We start from the raw sequence: 16991 nt of genomic DNA, 5'->3' as shown, positions 1-16991 counted from the left end.
CGGCGGCCGGGACTGTCAATACATTGAGAGCATACGGAGTAGATCTACGCGCGTTTCAACCCATACTGCCATATCATTCTTGTAGCTCCAGTTACTTGGATTGTTCTGCAATATCAGGCGCGGTCCGCAGTATAAGTATTGAAAAAGCCACTCGACGACGTACCTGAATACTTAGTACTAGTAAGGTGCATAATCATGATGCATGCCTAGGTACGTCGAAAGCTACCTCCATGGCAAGCCATGGCAGCAACAGCTACCTTTTATTAGGTATTTAAGTTGGCCAACATACCGGGCAGCCATGGCTCTTTTTCCAAGTCGTCTTATAGTTACTTACACGCCGATCTCCCAACCTCTACACACCACTCCGCCATACAACACTCAAGTATTAACCTATCTACGCCTCGAAAGAAACCTTCAGCGCAATGCGCTAAAGATCCACCTCACCGCACACTAGGTACTAAAGTAGCGACCTACCAAGGCGGGAGGGGCCCCTACTAACATAGCGTTGCGTTTCTAACAATACTTGTTTTTACGGCATGTTGTAATGGTGAGAAGCTCGCAGGACAATTTCAGATTTTTTTTTTTAAAGACGCTCCTTAATGATAGCATTGCCATGAAATATTAAAATACATCATCATGTTAGGGGCCGTATCAGAAAATATCTCCATCCCGTGTTGGTACCTTAGGCACCTAGGAACGTACCTATATAACTTAGTACCTTCCACCTAAGTAATTGCAAGGTAGACCAGTCAACAGCCTCTTCACTGTCCTGTCTACCAGTACAGAGCAGAGGCCCATAAGAAGGCCGCGAAATGGCTGCAACGGGCCTAATAAAAAGCCCCCCCAAAGTCGCCGCCACAGCGGGCTCCACGGTGACCTAGGCCCGGATCAAGCTTCCAGGCTTGCCGCTCCCCGTCCGTCTCCTTTTTTAAGCAATTGACTTCGTGACCTTGTCTCCTCTACCCATCCACCGCGTCTTTTGGCCTCAAGCGGCCCTCCTTTTTTTTTCTCCCTGGCTCATCTGGCTCTCTCTCTCTCTTTTTTTTTTCTCATTTGGTCCGGTCGCTTCATTTCCCCCCTGGAAACGGCCTTTGTTACTGTTCTGCTTCTTGTCTCTTTTTTTCTCTTTCTATCTTCCTTTCCTGCGCGGCCCGGTTCTTCCCCTTGACGACACCGCACACGCACCATATCCAACCTTGACGATTATGCCAGAATAAACCGCTCAAGCCACACCTTCCCTGCATCTGCAGAAAAAGTTCTCCTTTCTATTTCACCAGATACTCGCCTTTTCTGCCCTGTGGCTTTGGTAGTTTGTATACCCCACGCGATCGCATTGCCAACGTTGCCGTCCATCCCAAGCCACAGTCCTTGAAACACCCCTCCTTTATTGGCCGCTTCTCCCTGTGCCCAGGGTCTGCCTGAACCATGTCTGGAATCGTTAGCAAGCGCCAGCAGGCGCGTAACGAGAAGCAGCTTCAGGAACTGGTTCAGACTGTTCCGGGCAACAACATCTGTGCCGACTGCTATGCGCGCAACCCAGGTGTGTGCCATAGTACCCAATGAACGTCATGACTTCTTTGTGAGCTAACACAGCTTCTAGCATGGGCCTCTTGGAGCGTATGAATCTCTCTTACTGCGTCGGTCGAGAGGCTGGCAAAATGAGACCTTGGCTAACTAATGTACTTTCTTCTTCTTTAGTTGGGCGTGTTTCTCTGCATGCGATGCGGAGCCATTCACCGCAAGCTCGGCACCCACATCTCCAAGGTCAAATCACTCAGTATGGATAGTTGGTCAAACGAACAAGTCGACGTAAGTCGCCTAGAATCCTGGAGAAGCGGCACGTGCTCACAATGTCATGTAGAATATGCGCAAGGTCGGCAATACCGCCTCGAACCGGATATACAATCCCGAGAACAAGCAGCCGCCTGTACCCATCGATGCCGACGAGGCTGATTCGGCCATGGAGCGTTTCATACGACAAAAGTACATCCACAACGTCGCCGCCCAGACCAGCAAGCCACGAAACCGAAGCCCGATATCCGACGAAGGAACCCCTCCACCACTGCCGCCCAAGAACTCCAAGTTTGGCTTTCGCGCAGCCTTCTCACGATCCAAAACCATACCCAGCAGGTCGCCCAGTGACCATGCTCCGAACTCGCCTCCGTTGACAAACAAGCCGTCAAAAGTCTTTGGCGCCACGGTGGACTATGATGCGCCAGACGAGACAGATAAGAAACTGGCCAAGCTGCAGGACATGGGCTTTCAGAACAGTCAACGAAATTCCATCGTACTGAAGGGGGTCAGTGGTGATGTCGAACGAGCTGTTGAAGCTCTTGTGCGACTAGGTGAGGGAGATCGGCCTCCTCCTGCGCCGCCGAAGGAAAAGACGCTTCGGGCGACGCGATCTTTGACACCGATGATGCCCAACTCGGTCGGAACAACGGGGGGTTTGACTGTCATTAAACGATCGGAGACGGACCGCCCAACGACATCCTCAACCACGTCTACGAACCCGTTTGACATGTTAAACCGCGCACAACCACAAACAGCACAGTCCACAGGCTCATTGCAGACTACCAATCCTTACGGCGCTCCGACGAATCTATTCGGCTCTATATCTGCGCAGGCTAGTCCCATTGATCAGGCGTTCCAGAACATGGCAATTTCTCGGCAGCAGACAGGAGCCTCTCCAAACGGCGCAGGGCTATCTTTGCCGATGCCACCGCAGCTGCCAATGTATGGGCACTCTGCTCCGTCCAGCCCTCAGCCACAGTATGGGATGGGCCCGTCCCCCAATGCCGGCTATTCTTTCATTACACAGCAGCAGAACAACCTGCAGTCACAGGTAACGGGACATAACCCATACTTTTCGCAATCGGTGCCCGCCGTCCAACAGCATCAGCCGCTGCCGCAACAACAACAACTGTACGCTGCGCAAAGTGGCATGATGTTGAACACGAACCAGATCGGTGGACAGATGGCGTCGAATCCGTTTCTAAGGTCACCTACGAGAGTTGCGTCACCACCGCCGCTAGGCCAGATCTCAGAGACGGCGACTTTTAGCACGTCACCACTGCCACTCGCCTCGCCTGGAACCAACCCATTCTTCACGACACAGCCGAGCATGCCATCACCTGGTCTTCAGCAGCAGCAGCAGCAGCAGCAGCAGTACATGCAAACACAGCAAATGTACCAGGCACAGGCACAGCAGCAACCGCAACAGTTTGCGCAGCAGACGCTTCAGCAGCAGGTATTTCCGCAACAAGCGTCGCAACAACAGCAACAAGTGTTCCAACAACAGCAGGTGTATCAGCACTATCAGGTTCCCCGCCACGACAAGGCATCCATCATGGCGCTGTATGGGCAATCACCCAAGCCGCAACTGCAGTCTCAGGCTCAGGCGCAGAGTATTCCGGAGAACCAGGCGGTGAACGCTTTTGCGGCGCCCGGCGTGCCTGTAGGACTGCAACAACCTCGCAGCGTCTCGCAGCCGCTACCAGGAACGAACCCGTTCGCAGCCAGCGTGCAGCAGGCTGGCTCAGTAGCACCGGTGGGCGCTTCGACGGAAGGATACAAGACTGGGCGGCAAATCAGCCGCGAGAGCGTGAACCTAGGACTGGACATGGCGTGGACTACCAACGGGCGGCATAGTCCCGATGCTTTTGCAAGCCTGAGCGCGCGGCATGTATGATATAATGAGAATAGGATACCAATTATAATTGCAATGTGTAATCAATAGCCTTTGGGAGCCGAGTAGAGGCTAAAGTGACGTCAAAATAGACGGTGAGATGGTGTGAGACAGTTGGTTTTGATGCACGCCCGAGGCAGCTAGTTAATTGGCACACGTAGTGGTAGTGTGTTGCAGTGGCGTAGCTCAGGTGGCAATTTGGTGCTCTGGAGGTGCGGATATGCTGGGGACACGGCAGCGGTTTTCCGTCATGGTGCGGCGAGGCATGATTATGCCAATTGAATGAGCAAATTAGGAGAGCGCACTGCTCAATAAAGACTGCTCAATTAAAAACCATTCAATTAGCTAGGGAGGTTCAAGTCTAGTCTGAACTCGTGTCATGTTGGACTCTTACTCAGTACTTTTAGCCCACACGCTGTAAAACGCTGGGGTCTGGGCGAGCTTGTTGCAGCGTGTCTTGGCGGTGCCAAACGATTGGGCGAATGCCTGTCCTACCATACAGATAGCACCAGTAGAGAGTCTAAGTAAAGGGGGGGGAGAGGCAATGAACGTCACTTTTTGCATCTCACGTATGTAAGTATGTAAGTATTTAGCTGGTAGGATGGAATGCGGTGCTCCGCGGCGGCCGAAGCACCGTCCGTCTCCCCCATCAATTGATTGCACCGTACGGATTAATAAAGTGTACTTAATGTCGGTGCTAAGAAAGTGAAATTGAGTATCCGCGGCCGTCTTCAGGACGCCAGCCAGCCAGCCAGACCCCCGCTTTGCGCTTGGCCGCTAAGCTTAGGTGGTGGTGGCGGCCCAAGCCAGCCTAGTCTAGGGAGGTAAGTACCTACAGTAGGTCCCTAGGCCAGTAGGTTACTTAGGTACTGCCAGTACGGTAGTTTAGTAGGCATATATCTAGGTACCTAATAAATGCAGCTTGCAGCCTTCCTCCGCCAACGCCGTGCAGCATCGGTGTGGTCAGCAGACCATCCATGGCACCCATTTTTTTTTATTAGTAGAGGCTCTCGTCCGCCACACCACCTTGGCCTTCTCTCCTCCTTCTTCCCAATTCACCAGTTTTCCGCACCACACCAATCCGCCCCCGAAACCGCTCTATACTGCTCCAAAGCATCGTCACTTTGTGACTGCTATACGGCTGCACTTGCGTATTTAGGACTCAATCCTCAACACAAACCACCTCACGAGCAAACAAGACTTTTTTTGTCACCAAGAATAAATCCAATCGTCGCCACCGATTACTCACCGGCCGCTCGCTCCACCGCAAACAACAATACCACCAACAACGACACCCTTCGAGACGCAACCCTGGAAATCATCAAGAATGTCGCCCATGACTAAACAGAGTAATTACAGTAGTAGTAATTGTGGCGAGGACGTTGCTCCCCAGGTCAACGTCCTTGCCTCATGCTACATTGTCGGTACCGCGGCCCAGCTCAAGGGCCTCCACTACTGCACTACCGGGGTTACAGGTAAGACATCATCGCCGACGTCGCACCTCTACACATTTTGCCCCCCAACAAGAATCAAAAGAAAAAGAAGCAGAAGCAAAAGAAGACAATTGTACTGACAACATCATCTCAGGGGCGGAGTGGTATTCCTGAGGTCCCTACCTCAGGACTCCCATCCCCACCAACAAGCCCCCCCCTCGCCGCAATCACCTCGTCCAACGAGCTCGCCCTCTTGCCCAAGCAAAACAAGAGGCGCGACATCCCGGGCAGTCGCCGCCGGGACCGGCGAGGGGGGGCAGCACTCGTGATCAGGGAAGAATGTGAGAGATTCTTTTGTGAGTCCATGAAGACAGCATTCCGCGGTGAGAGGAACCTGTCGATGCATGGCTCCGGCCTGACCGGTGCTTATTTGCAGACGCCGCCACCGGAGAACCAGCTGCGTGTCGGCGCCGACCGCCGTCGCAGCAGCGATGCGTTCTCCCGGCCGCCGTCTGACCGTCTGTCTGCTAGCGACTCCGCGCTCAACGGCGGCTTCGAGGTCGACGCCTGGATGGAAGTCTGGGACTATGTCGGCGGCGCAAGCTTCCGCGCCTTCCTGGCCAGCAACAGCGGCGGCGGCAGCGACGGCGATGGCGACGGGGAAAAGTCCCTATTCGTCTTCTTCGATCTCGAGGGTGTCATGGGTCGCGACCTGAAAAAGGCACTCATGGCCCTCATCGAGCTTGCCGACGGCCCGCTCGGCTGTCGCAGCATCGTGACGTGCATGGACCGACGCATGCCCGTTGACGAGGCCCTCGAGCTGACCAAGAGCCTCCAATGGGTCGGCTTTGAAATGACGACCCTAGACCACTGGGCAAACGACGTCGATGTCACCAGCAACCAGTGGCTCTTTATGGGCATGGAGCTCTAGACATGCCAGTCTTTGAGTTTCACTCTGATTTAAAAATCGAATTTCCTTTCACTTTTTGGAATTGGGGCTTTTATTTACGCGGATGAACATTGCTGATGTATTTTCTCTCTCTTACAACTGATGACTGCATGTTTTCCGTTATCATTGATACTTTCAAGTCAATCAAGCAACCGCTGTATTTGATTCTTCTTTCCCTTCTTTGACTTTATAGCAAGCTCTCACGAAACGATTTGTACAAGTCCTCTTTCAGTTTGATTGTTGTATCCGACTCTTCTCCTTTCATCTTGCTTTTCCTTAAGCTCGTTCCAGAATGAAAAATGTTTGAAGTTTGGGAAGTTGGCGTCTTGTCTCTTTGAAACTTGCTTTTATAGGTACTTGTTTGTTCAATATGAAACCTTGCAGCCTGCATCTTTACTTTCTTCTTTTCTTCTCCATTGCGTGAGATCTCTCTGCGACATGTGATGTGATTTCGAGCGACCACGGTGTGACTGAGACACAAGTATCATGTCAGAATTTGCAGCCTGTATTTCGCAGCACGAAGTATATCTTTGTTTTCGTACGTATGTGTCTATGTAGCATTGAGATCCTTGGACTCTATTCATATATCCTCCCCGACAGTGCCATCGCCATTGGCAAAAAAAAAAAAAAGGAATCGTCCGCCCTCTTCCTTCCTTTGCCATCACCTTGTTTTTCTCTTGCTTTCCTCTTTGTTTCCCCGTGTTTCGCTTTTTATTTCCCTTTTTGTTTCGTTTTTCATTCTTTCCCTTTATTTAAAATTTTTTTATATTTGCTCCAGGTCATCCTCTTCAAACTTTCGCACGACTAGGCCTTGGGCGTCTAGATAGTCCTTGACCTGGCGCACCGTGTACTCGCCCCTGTGGAACATGCCCGCGCCGAGAGCCGCGTCCGTCGTGGTCTGGCGGAAGACTTCATCAAAGTGGGCGGGCACGCCGGCGCCGCTCGAGGCGATGACGGGGATGGTCACGGCGGCCTTGACCTGCGCGATGAGCTCGAGGTCGAAGCCGGCGTTGGTGCCGTCGCGGTCGATGCAGTTGAGGAGCAGCTCGCCGCAGCCCATGGCCTCGACGGCCTGGGCGAGCTCGACGACGTCCATGTCGCGCGTCTCGCGGCCGCCCTTGATGGTGCAGGCGTACCAGCAGTACGGCTCGCCCCGGGGGCCGGGGAAGCGCGTCTCGACGAGGGCGTGGCGCGTGGCGTCACGCTTTGGCACGTACACGCGCTTGGGGTCGACGCTGACGACGACGGCCTGGTTGCCGTAGGCGCGCGAGATTTGCTCAATGGCCGTGTTGCCAAACAGCTTCCGCCCGAGCGAGTAGTACTCCTCGGCGGCGATGACGGCGTCGGAGCCGACCGACACCTTGTCGGCGCCCGACTTGAAGTACATGGTGGCGATCTCGAGCGCCGTGACCTTTGTGCCATCCGTGTCGACGGTGTCGCGGATGCCGCCGCCAATGGTCAGCGGCACGAATACGGTGCGTGACGTCTGCCGGAGCACCTCGAGCATGGGCAGGTCGGCGATGGGGCAGTCGCGGAACGAGGTGATGTTGAGAAACGTCACCTCGTCGGCGCCGTCTTCGTAGTAGCGGCGCGCCATCTCTACGGGCTTGCCCAGGTTGCGAACGTTGTTGCCGTCGCTCTTCTCGCGCACGTCGTACTGGTCGCCCTTGGTGACGACGAGATCGCCCTGGTCGTTGGTGCGTACGTCGAGGCACGCAATGACGCGCCGTGTCAGGCCGTCTTTTGAAGAAGGCGTAGCTTCGGGGGAGGGCTGAGCCAGCGGCGCGCCGAGGTTCTGTGCGCCGGCGCCGGTAAGGAACGCGCGGAGGGTGCGCAGGCCGGCCACGCCGGACTTCTCAGGGTGAAATTGAGTCGCGTAGATGTTGCCCTTGGCGATGGCACCAACAAAGGTCTCGTTGCCGTAGGTGCCCGTGGCAACGGCCCAGCCTTGACTCTCGAGCTCGCCGGGCTTGTAAGGGCACTTGTAGGAGTGGACGTAGTAGTACTTGGACTCGGCGCGCAGATCGTACATGGCGCGGCCACGCGTGTCGGCGCTGTTCCATCCAATGTGCGGCACGGGCTTGTCGGCATCGGCGAAGCGATCCAGGGACGAGGCGACAACGCCGAGTCCGGCCACGTCGGGATCTTCGGCAGAACCCTGGAACAGCGCCTGCAGGCCGACGCAGACACCGAAGAAGGGCTTGCCGGCGGCGATGTGCTGCTGGATGGCGGGCAGGTAGCCGGCCTGCGAGAGCTGGAACAGGCAGTGGCCGAAGTGGCCTACGCCGGGGAGTATGAGCTTCTGCGCGGTGCTGTCAGTGAATATCCTGGCAAAGGCGCGGCCGGTGATGGATGAGTTGCATCCCATTTCGAGCAACGTACGTCTGCCTTGGGCACATCTTGGGGAGACTTGATCCACTCGACCTGATAGCCCAGCTTCTCAATGGCATTCACCAGACTGCGGATGTTGCCGGCAACATAGTCGAGCAGGTGGACGGTCGGCATGGTGCGCGGGTTTGCGTTCGTTGGTTTCGCCCGGGGTCGCGCGCGCGGGGCGATGCACTCAAATGGAGGGGCAGGCGGCGGGATTGTCTTGACGAGGCGCAGGAGCTTTGCGAGGCAAGGTCTGAGGGAGAGCGCTACTGTAGTGCGTACAGAGGCGGGGCAGGCGAACCAGGCACGAGTTTGAAGGTATCAGGACCGTCGAGTGCAAGGATGAGAAAGGGAAACGAAAGGTGACTCAAAGGCTCGGTTGCACGTTCAAGGGCCCCCGAATTTGCGCTCCGGATAGCGGGGCAGTTGTACGCTGGTGGGATGACGAGCCCGGCCATCAGGAGGTTGAAAAAAAAAAGACCCAGGCGTCGAGCTAGGTTAGGTCCTGCATCGGCGCGTGCTGGCAAGCTCCACAGAGGTAATGTTCAGAGCTGCATCGACTTGAGCTGAAGAATATCGGCGACTTGGCAGTTTATGCAAGTCTGAAGTCATTGCTCTGTCCCGCAATTACGCCAACTGTTTTTCGACGTAATGCGACGCGACAAAACACGATACTAAGACGCCGCGATCAGGATCAGTACTGGCACCATGGCCGAGAGCTTGGGCAGGGCCCCAGACGAGTCGGCGCCATTGGTCCTCGATGAGGCGCTGCAGCAGATGATGCACGATGACCAGGAGGAGTGGGAATATGAGTATTCGAATACAGAAACCGAAGTAAGTGCGGCGGGCTCCCCAAAGGCGACAAGCACTCGCTAACGCCTCGTCGCTGCGCAGACGTATTACTTGACGCTGGAGCTCTCGTATCCCGAATTCAAGGGCGCATCGGCCAAAGTCAATACCCACTCGCGAGGCGGATACTATAAGAACTGGCAAGACACGCCTGGTGGCGGAGATTCGGCCAGCCGTCCCTCTGGCCGCACGGCCGGCGCAGGCGCTCGCAAAACGGGCACCGACGGCGACGCGCAGGTGAAAGATGAGGACAGTAGCAATGACGAAGCGCAGCCTACAATGGCCGAGCCTGATGAAGACGACGGGACCAGCACAATCGACCCGGCCCTGCGATCCAAGGGCAAGGAGCCAATACGAGGGCATGTCGATTTGACAAGAGCATCGACAACGCGAGAGCAGACTGCAGAGCCGAATGCAGAGCCGAATGCAGAGCCGACTGCACCTGCTGACGATGATGCTTCACGAAAAGCAGAAACCGAGCTACGACAAGACATTCAGATCCTGGAGCTACATTCGGACCACCCGCTGATATCGTATCGCGGGCGGCTATTTGAGGGCGAGTGGGCGGAAGTCATCGGCACGGAGGCGCTGCTCGTGCGACACGACGACGCGCACCCTCTGCCGGCACTGCGGCGGGTTCCCGGCGACATTGACCTGCTGGGTGCCGTGTCGTCGCGCATCGTCACCAAGCAAAAGATTGCAACGGCACGGCAGCAGGACCGGGCGGATCCGCTGGCGGCGACGAGGGAGAAGTGGAACATACACATCCCCACGGGCAAGGACCGGACCGGCGCGCGGCAGCAGCAGGCGCGGTTCCTGGAGAATCTAATGGCGCTCAAGAAGCTCAAGGGGCAGACGGACGACGTGACGGTGTACGCGCTGGACGGCGCGGGCAAGGACTTTGACGATACCAAGGACCCGGACTACAAGCCACGGCGCAAGAGGACCGCGACGGCAGCGACAGCGGCAGCGGCGGCGGCGGCGGCGGCGGCGGGCGAGAGGGGTGGTGCGAGACGAGGACGGCTCGCAGCGGCCAGACGAGGGAAGCAGAGGGCCGACGTGCTGGCGCGACCCCGGTCGACGCCGACGCCGGCACGGTGGGAGGACTTGGATGACGACGAAGAGGAAGACGAGGAGGTGCCCGGCGACGCCATGGATGAGGACGAGGACGACGACGTGTCTCTGCTATAAACGGGTCCTCGGGGCCCGGAATCACGATTTACGAAAGCGCAACATGTGTATACTACTGATATCCAATGTATGAGGGCTCAACAACTAGCCCGTGAGCAAACGCCAAGATGCTTTGGCTCAAAGTTATGCATCGACGAGAAATGAAAAACATGTAAACATACATCTGCCACCAAAACACAATCTCTCCATGCCCCCAAAGAAAGTCACTTCGGCCAGCATTCACATAGTAGGAAGAAGATTGCCGATGCAACACAAAAAAAAAGAGAATAAAGGCTCATTCGTAGTTAGTGTTGGTTGGGTAATATGAGAGAACGTCATGGCAGCAAGAAAAGAAGAAAATATACTTGGGGGAGAGAAAAATTCAGTGACGAAATACAATGTTATGTATATGTATATCTGAATCGTCCCTAATTTCTTTTTTTTCTTTTCGTTTTCTATTTTCATTTCGCTTTTTTTTTTCACTATTGTCTTGGTGGCGGTTTTTTCTTATTGCTCGACTTGGCCCCAGCACCAGTGTACAAAGTTTTCACTCCATCAGGGTAGATTCCGTATGCAAACGCGCGTTTTTTTGAGGGGTTACCCGCCTTTGATGGGTTTTCCGAGCGGTCAAACTGGCACTTGGCGGCTGTATGAGGAGAGCCTACAACACTACATCTTGTCAAACTCGAGAAGGCTTTTGCGCTGTTCTCCAAGTGATGAAGTAGCATGATGAGACCAGCACTGCAGGCGTGACATGGCAGCGACAAAACTGATTCTAGAACAAAAAAGACATTTGTTTCAGAGATGGTTTGGCCCAATCCGTTTCAAGCCAGTGCAGTGATGGGTTCCCCGACATTGAAAGTCCTCTCTCCTGGTGAACCATTTTACGTCTCGGAGACTACATGTCGCTCGTACAGCCGGATAACAATCGCTAAAGTCACATATACCGATCAGGAAATCGATGGTATTGTCCCCGAATGCTGAGAAATAAGATCTGTGACTCGATTGACAATTCTCCCCCAACGCCATACGCGGGAGCCCACACCGTGCACATGGCATTATGCGGTACATCATTATGCCGCCAGTGGTTTGTTCTTGTCAAACTGTAAGTACTGCTTCATTCATTTCAAGCCGTAAGTTACAAGATTCATTCTTGTCTCAATCATTCAGGAGCGGAGGCAAACGTCGTCGGCAGCCTGTTCATAGGTCCCCGGCTCGTAGACAAATGTTATCATTGCCCCTACTCTCAGGATTTCGTCTTTGTTCTGTTTTACATCCTCGATACTAAAAGCAACACTAAGGTGTTACAGGAATTGTTAGCATAGAAGCAGCATATACGCTCAGCAGTTTATGCTTACTGTTTATCTGACCCTTCGACGTCAATGAAGCCGTAACTAGGCTCCACGGACCCATTCCATTCCTAAAAGATATTGTCAGCTCTCAAGTCTGGTGATATGGCACCTTGACATACTGATACGATGCCATTAATTCTTCCAGCCATTATGGGATGTGATTTTTCCAGTGCTGGGAACTAAGAAGGAGTGATAATTTGAAAGAATCATCATATCGAGGTAAGCAAATGTAGCAGAATCATATATAGCAGTAAACCATGAATACCAAACATTAGATGAGCAGGAGCTAGCTGAATGCTACACTACTGCATTTCTACTCGGGGCGACGCACAGCTAGGTTGCCACGTCAGTGCATATGGGTAAGTCTCACTAGGTCTCAGCATCGATTTCGGGGTATGTCTCGGCCTTCTGTTGCTCCATCCAGGTAGTTTTTATTTGGTACATATTGGATTCATGTTCAAATTTTACGACATGAGTATAGGCTGGGATGAGTTTTGCAGCTCGGGGGCATTCACAGTACAAAGAGTAATTGCACAAAATAAAAACGAAAAAAAAAAAAAAAAAAGCTTGGAGGTATTGGCTGAGCGATAAAACCGCGCATGTCTCTACTTTTTCACGGCCAACATTTATGAACTGCTTTTTCTCAGCCGCACAGCGACCGATCTGCACAAAGTCTTCGGCGGTGTAGCTGATTCGGCTTGGAAAAAAAGCGCCAGCAGGAAAAGCAAAGCTGCAACCCGACAAAGACACTTGACTAATCAAGACGAAAAAAAATCAATACCACGCTGCTCACGTGTTTTTGACTGCTTTGGTGTATTTAATAAAATTGTAAGGAATCGTCGACACAGCCTAACTCGGTCCTTTTCACCCGAGCAGCCTACACGGAACAAAAACGCGGGGTTCTTGACAGCGCGGTTTTCTAAAGCTTGGTAACCTTGTCGTCTTTTTGCATTGACGCAGTAAGTCAAAAGCCGTTTTTCTCGACAATAAAAAAAAAGCAATAACCCTCCCGGGACGCCTCTAACCATTAATAGCAGTGAATTTATAGCTACAATGGCAGAGCGACAGACAGGCACCGTGAAGTGGTTCAACGACGAGAAGGGATATGGGTTCATAACTCCCCAAGCAGGCGGGGCTGATCTGTTCGTGCATTTCAAGGCTATTCAAACAGCTGGATTCAAGGTGCTCAAAGAAGGACAGACTGTGTCATTCGTCGCAGAGGCAGGACAAAAGGGAATGCAGGCCGCCGAGGTTATACCAGAGACGCAACAATAGTGGTAGCACTGATGACATGAGTTATTAATCGCATCATAACCACGGCCGCTCGTTTTCGAATCCAAACACAGGTCGCTGGCTCTTCCTTTAATTGATCTAGCCCATGTAGCATTGAATAGTACTTGATCCATGTATGGAAATGATCCATGTATGGAAATGATCCATGTATGGAAATGTAGAACAAAGTAATCGCGTGACACGCTGGGTAAGGCAGTATACTCGGCTCGCTCGCCGACATGATTGATTTCGACGTGATTGATAAGACATGACAGAATTTCGGGTAGAAAAAAAATGTAGCGATATTATTGGTATCATGGCAAGCTGATCTCGTGCGAACAAAGGCGACAGACAGGCTTGTTGCTTTGAGCGCTGACGGTTTGGGCGAGTAGCTGCAAGAGACATGGTCTACCGAGTCAATATGGGGTTTTATGCAACGATTCTGTAAAGAATAGCAATGATCTGCGAGCTCTTTGCTTCCTAGCCAGAGCTGTGACTGGGGAGCAAAGTTGCCCGATGCAGGCATGGTTCTGGCCTGGGGGGGGATGGAGGTGAGAGTGGCTGGCGGCCGTGCTGTGATGCGGCTCCCGGTGGACAAGTCTGGAACGCGTTGCCGTTTCCATCGCCACAGGCTATAGAGGAACGAGGCAATTCGGCACCGGCCATCTTGGTGGCCAAGGGTTCATGTTTCCAGCTTGCGAGTCTGAGCGGAAGACGGGTAGTAAGTAGTAGTCTGGACTGCTGACACCCAATGTAGCACTCTCGCGGCCGATTTCAGCGCCTCATGACGAGTTGTAGCTTCTTGACGGCGCGCGCGTGTCGGCGTCGGATCCCAGCGCATGGACTGGCCAAGCTGAGCGTGCTCGTTGGCGAGTCGGGGTGGTCATGGCCAAGCTTTCGCGGTCAAGCCTTCGTGGTCAAGCTTTCATGATGGTGAAAGCTGATGAGGGGCGTAGGAATGAAAAGTGCAGACACGGAAAAAAAGAAGAAAAAAAGCCAATAGCAGTGACTGCCAGGTACCAGTAAACGGGGTGCTCTGTATGGAGGTTTCCTAGTGGCAGTATATAAAGTCATCTATGCATACCCAGATTGTCAAGTTCTATCAAACTACAATTAGTAAGTTACACGGTGTGAAATGTAGCAGTACAATGTACTTACTCGTTGCAGATGAATCTGTAGATACTTGGAGTGCCAAGCCACAAAAAAAAAGCCCATGGCCCCACATCACCCGTCACCAGCCACTCGGCTTCGTTCCTCCCACCAAGCACCGAGCCCACCAGCCTCAACGCGTTTTCTCCGAGATGGCCCTGTCCCGCCTGCCCGTCACTCACTCGTCCACTCGATGCAACACGCTGCCAGTTTCACACCACACCAACCCAGCCAGCCAACCCACCGGACCTGGTCACACCCATCATCCCTCACCTCTCCCTCAACAACGTGGGCCAGTTCTGTCTCTACAAGCCATATCTTTTTGTTTTCCCTTCCTCCTTCATCCAAGTCTCATTCTGCCATCTTCACTGTTCCGTGGTCCCTTGCTGGCTTCTTGCACATCTGCCGCGACAAAGCGCTGGCCCCACCCGCTTGCGAGAACCACTCTCAACGCAAAAAGGCGGTGCGCCAACGACAACCCGCTCGTCGCTACCTTGAACTCTCCCTCCCTCCCTCGCTCGTAACCAGCCCTCTTCTCTGTCATGCCTTGTGCCTACCTCTCTGACGTCTCTCTAATATAGCCTCTCATCTTTCTTTTTTTTTGGCCTCCACGCTACCAGTTGTACAACTATGAGGTAGTAGCAATCACTGCTTGCGCGTTTTCGAATATATTCATCCGCTTGTTCCGCAACAAAACGAAAAGAAAGGAACAGAAAAGCCACACAGTCGTTACCCGACGAAACACCAATAAATCTTAACAATAGCCGTCTCTTAACCGTCTTGCAATACGCATATTATACATATACTACCACATCATGTATTGGATAGACCGCATCGTCATCGCGACGATTGCCTTTGCCGTTCTCGTCTACGTCCTCTGGGCCGCTCCGCGCTACCTCGATCCCACCGGCAGCGACCCCGTCAAGCAGGAGCGCGACCGACAATGGGTCAACACGAGCCCCTACTTTGTTGACCGCCAGGCCTGTCGCTGGCTGACCCTCTGCGGCCTTCACCACCTCCGCGCCGACCCGGCCAGCCGCGACTACCGCCACAAGCACGGCCAGCACTGGCTCCCGACTCCTACCCCCGACGTCGGCCGCGGCGGCGGCGGTGCCGACGGTGACAAGCCGACGCCTCGCCGCGAGATCCCCGACTACGTCTTCAAGCACGCGCCCCTCGTCCACCTCTACTCGGGCGAGCAGTTTTGGCCCTCAGACATGCGCGATCACATCACTCACATGGACGTCCAGCTTAACTCGACGCTCCTCGACGACGCCGCGCCATGGGGGCTCGGCAACATGAGCCGCCTCAACGACCTCAACGGCAGCGTCTTCCTCTACAGCAAAAATGACGTTGAGAGCCGTCCGGCCTGGCTGCACAGCCGCTACAACATACCCTCGACGTCCTCTGGCCCCGGCGCACCCGACGCCGACGACCGGCAGCCCGTCGCTGCTGCGCTTCCGGAAGAGGCCGCCATCACCACGCCGCATCACCCGCACACGAGACCCCCCAGCTATGGCCAGTCGCGCGTCGTTGATTACCCCGCGCCGGCCGCGCAAAAAGCACTGGCCGCACCAGGCGTCGCACTCCAGGGCCACAAACCCGACGCCCAGGGCTACTCGGCCGCGCCGGCCGTCCTCGTCCTCGTCGACAAGGGCGAGGGCGTGCTCGACGCCTTCTGGTTCTTCTTCTACTCGTACAACCTAGGCCAGACGGTCCTCAGCATGCGCTTCGGCAACCACATTGCCGACTGGGAGCACTGCATGGTGCGCTTCAAGGACGGCGCGCCCCAGGGCATGTACCTGTCCGAGCACGAGGGCGGCCAGGCCTACGCCTGGGAGGCCATGGAGAAGCGCAACGCGTCCTTCCGCGGCGTGCCCGATGCGGCCGAGCGCCCCGTCATCTACTCCGCCATTGGTTCACACGCCATGTACGCCACGCCCGGCGACCACGCCTACATCCTCCCCTTCAAGATGCTCAAGGATGTGACCGATCAGGGCCCCCTGTGGGACCCGTCCCTCAACCACTACGCCTATTTCTACGACTACCAGTCCGATGACGACTTTCAGCCCGACAACGCCCCCGAGCTTCAGTCATCGCTCGGCCTCGGCTCCGGATCCGAATCGGACCCGCCCGTCCCCGACAGCCTCACGCCCGCCACCTCCAACCCCGACGCGCCCACCTCGTGGTTCCACTTCCGCGGCCGCTGGGGCGACGGCGTTTACCCACTCGCCGACGTCCGCCAGTGGCGCCTGTTTGGCCAGTACCACTACGTGTCCGGGCCCCAGGGTCCCAAGTTCAAGAACCTCGGCCGTAAGAAGATGTGCCTCGCGAAAAAGTGTCGCATCCGTCACGAGCGCGACGGTTCGGGGACGTGGTACTGAGAGAAAAAGAAAGAAGCAAAAGAAAAAGAAGACAGTTTTTTTTTCACACGTCTCAGATTGCTTCTCTTTGGGGGAAACATTGTAGAAGCAGCAAAGCAAAAAAGCAAGCCAGTGGCCATTGAGTAATGACGGGAGATGAAGCGACCATTGTTTCCTTTTTTTGATACCCCTCCAACTTCCAAGTGTTTTTTTCTTTTTTCCCTTTTTTTTTTCGTTTTGGATTGATGAGCGAGAAGAAGAACAAAGAGAATTCACCACACGACACACAACAATATACATACAAAGCATAGAAACGTCTATAGAATATACACACCAGAATAGATCAACACAGCATCTCAGTCTCGAGAATTTTTCAATCAAACAGTACTGGAT

The 16991-nt window shown here is 54.2% G+C and overlaps 8 protein-coding genes across 8 annotated transcripts; 6 read left to right on the top strand and 2 right to left on the bottom strand.

Annotated features, from left to right (window-relative positions):
* Positions 1-1425: 1425 nt before the first annotated feature.
* On the top strand, positions 1426-3691 carry V2A60_006787 (uncharacterized protein; the record flags this gene model as incomplete). The annotated part of the gene is made up of 4 exons (XM_083258079.1): positions 1426-1540; positions 1601-1617; positions 1699-1809; positions 1862-3691. 4 exons carry the CDS (start codon positions 1426-1428, stop codon positions 3689-3691), a joined length of 2073 nt encoding a protein of 690 aa, XP_083114205.1.
* Positions 3692-5015: 1324 nt separating this feature from the next.
* V2A60_006786 (uncharacterized protein) lies at positions 5016-5295 on the top strand (the record flags this gene model as incomplete). The annotated part of the gene is made up of 2 exons (XM_083258078.1): positions 5016-5163; positions 5276-5295. The coding sequence occupies 2 exons, from the start codon at positions 5016-5018 to the stop codon at positions 5293-5295; spliced, it is 168 nt and encodes a 55-aa protein (XP_083114204.1).
* A 190-nt stretch (positions 5296-5485) lies between these two features.
* V2A60_006785 (acyl-CoA N-acyltransferase) lies at positions 5486-6052 on the top strand (the record flags this gene model as incomplete). The annotated part of the gene is made up of 1 exon (XM_083258077.1): positions 5486-6052. The coding sequence occupies one exon, from the start codon at positions 5486-5488 to the stop codon at positions 6050-6052; it is 567 nt and encodes a 188-aa protein (XP_083114203.1).
* A 781-nt stretch (positions 6053-6833) lies between these two features.
* Positions 6834-8575, bottom strand: V2A60_006784 (imidazoleglycerol-phosphate synthase; the record flags this gene model as incomplete). Its single annotated transcript, XM_083258076.1, has 2 exons — positions 6834-8372; positions 8453-8575. 2 exons carry the CDS (start codon positions 8573-8575, stop codon positions 6834-6836), a joined length of 1662 nt encoding a protein of 553 aa, XP_083114202.1.
* A 576-nt stretch (positions 8576-9151) lies between these two features.
* V2A60_006783 (TFIIIC subunit 6 family protein) lies at positions 9152-10483 on the top strand (the record flags this gene model as incomplete). Its single annotated transcript, XM_083258075.1, has 2 exons — positions 9152-9277; positions 9338-10483. The coding sequence occupies 2 exons, from the start codon at positions 9152-9154 to the stop codon at positions 10481-10483; spliced, it is 1272 nt and encodes a 423-aa protein (XP_083114201.1).
* Positions 10484-11628: 1145 nt separating this feature from the next.
* On the bottom strand, positions 11629-11963 carry V2A60_006782 (uncharacterized protein; the record flags this gene model as incomplete). Its single annotated transcript, XM_083258074.1, has 3 exons — positions 11629-11758; positions 11821-11882; positions 11934-11963. The coding sequence occupies 3 exons, from the start codon at positions 11961-11963 to the stop codon at positions 11629-11631; spliced, it is 222 nt and encodes a 73-aa protein (XP_083114200.1).
* Positions 11964-12867: 904 nt separating this feature from the next.
* Positions 12868-13089, top strand: V2A60_006781 (cold-shock protein; the record flags this gene model as incomplete). The annotated part of the gene is made up of 1 exon (XM_083258073.1): positions 12868-13089. One exon carries the CDS (start codon positions 12868-12870, stop codon positions 13087-13089), a length of 222 nt encoding a protein of 73 aa, XP_083114199.1.
* Positions 13090-15050: 1961 nt separating this feature from the next.
* Positions 15051-16619, top strand: V2A60_006780 (uncharacterized protein; the record flags this gene model as incomplete). Its single annotated transcript, XM_083258072.1, has 1 exon — positions 15051-16619. One exon carries the CDS (start codon positions 15051-15053, stop codon positions 16617-16619), a length of 1569 nt encoding a protein of 522 aa, XP_083114198.1.
* Between the last annotated feature and the right edge of the window lie 372 nt (positions 16620-16991).

This window comes from Cordyceps javanica, chromosome 4 (genome assembly GCF_051103115.1).
Source record: "Cordyceps javanica chromosome 4, complete sequence".
Classification (NCBI taxonomy): Eukaryota; Fungi; Ascomycota; class Sordariomycetes; order Hypocreales; family Cordycipitaceae; genus Cordyceps; species Cordyceps javanica.
This window is presented reverse-complemented; position numbering and strand designations above follow the sequence as displayed.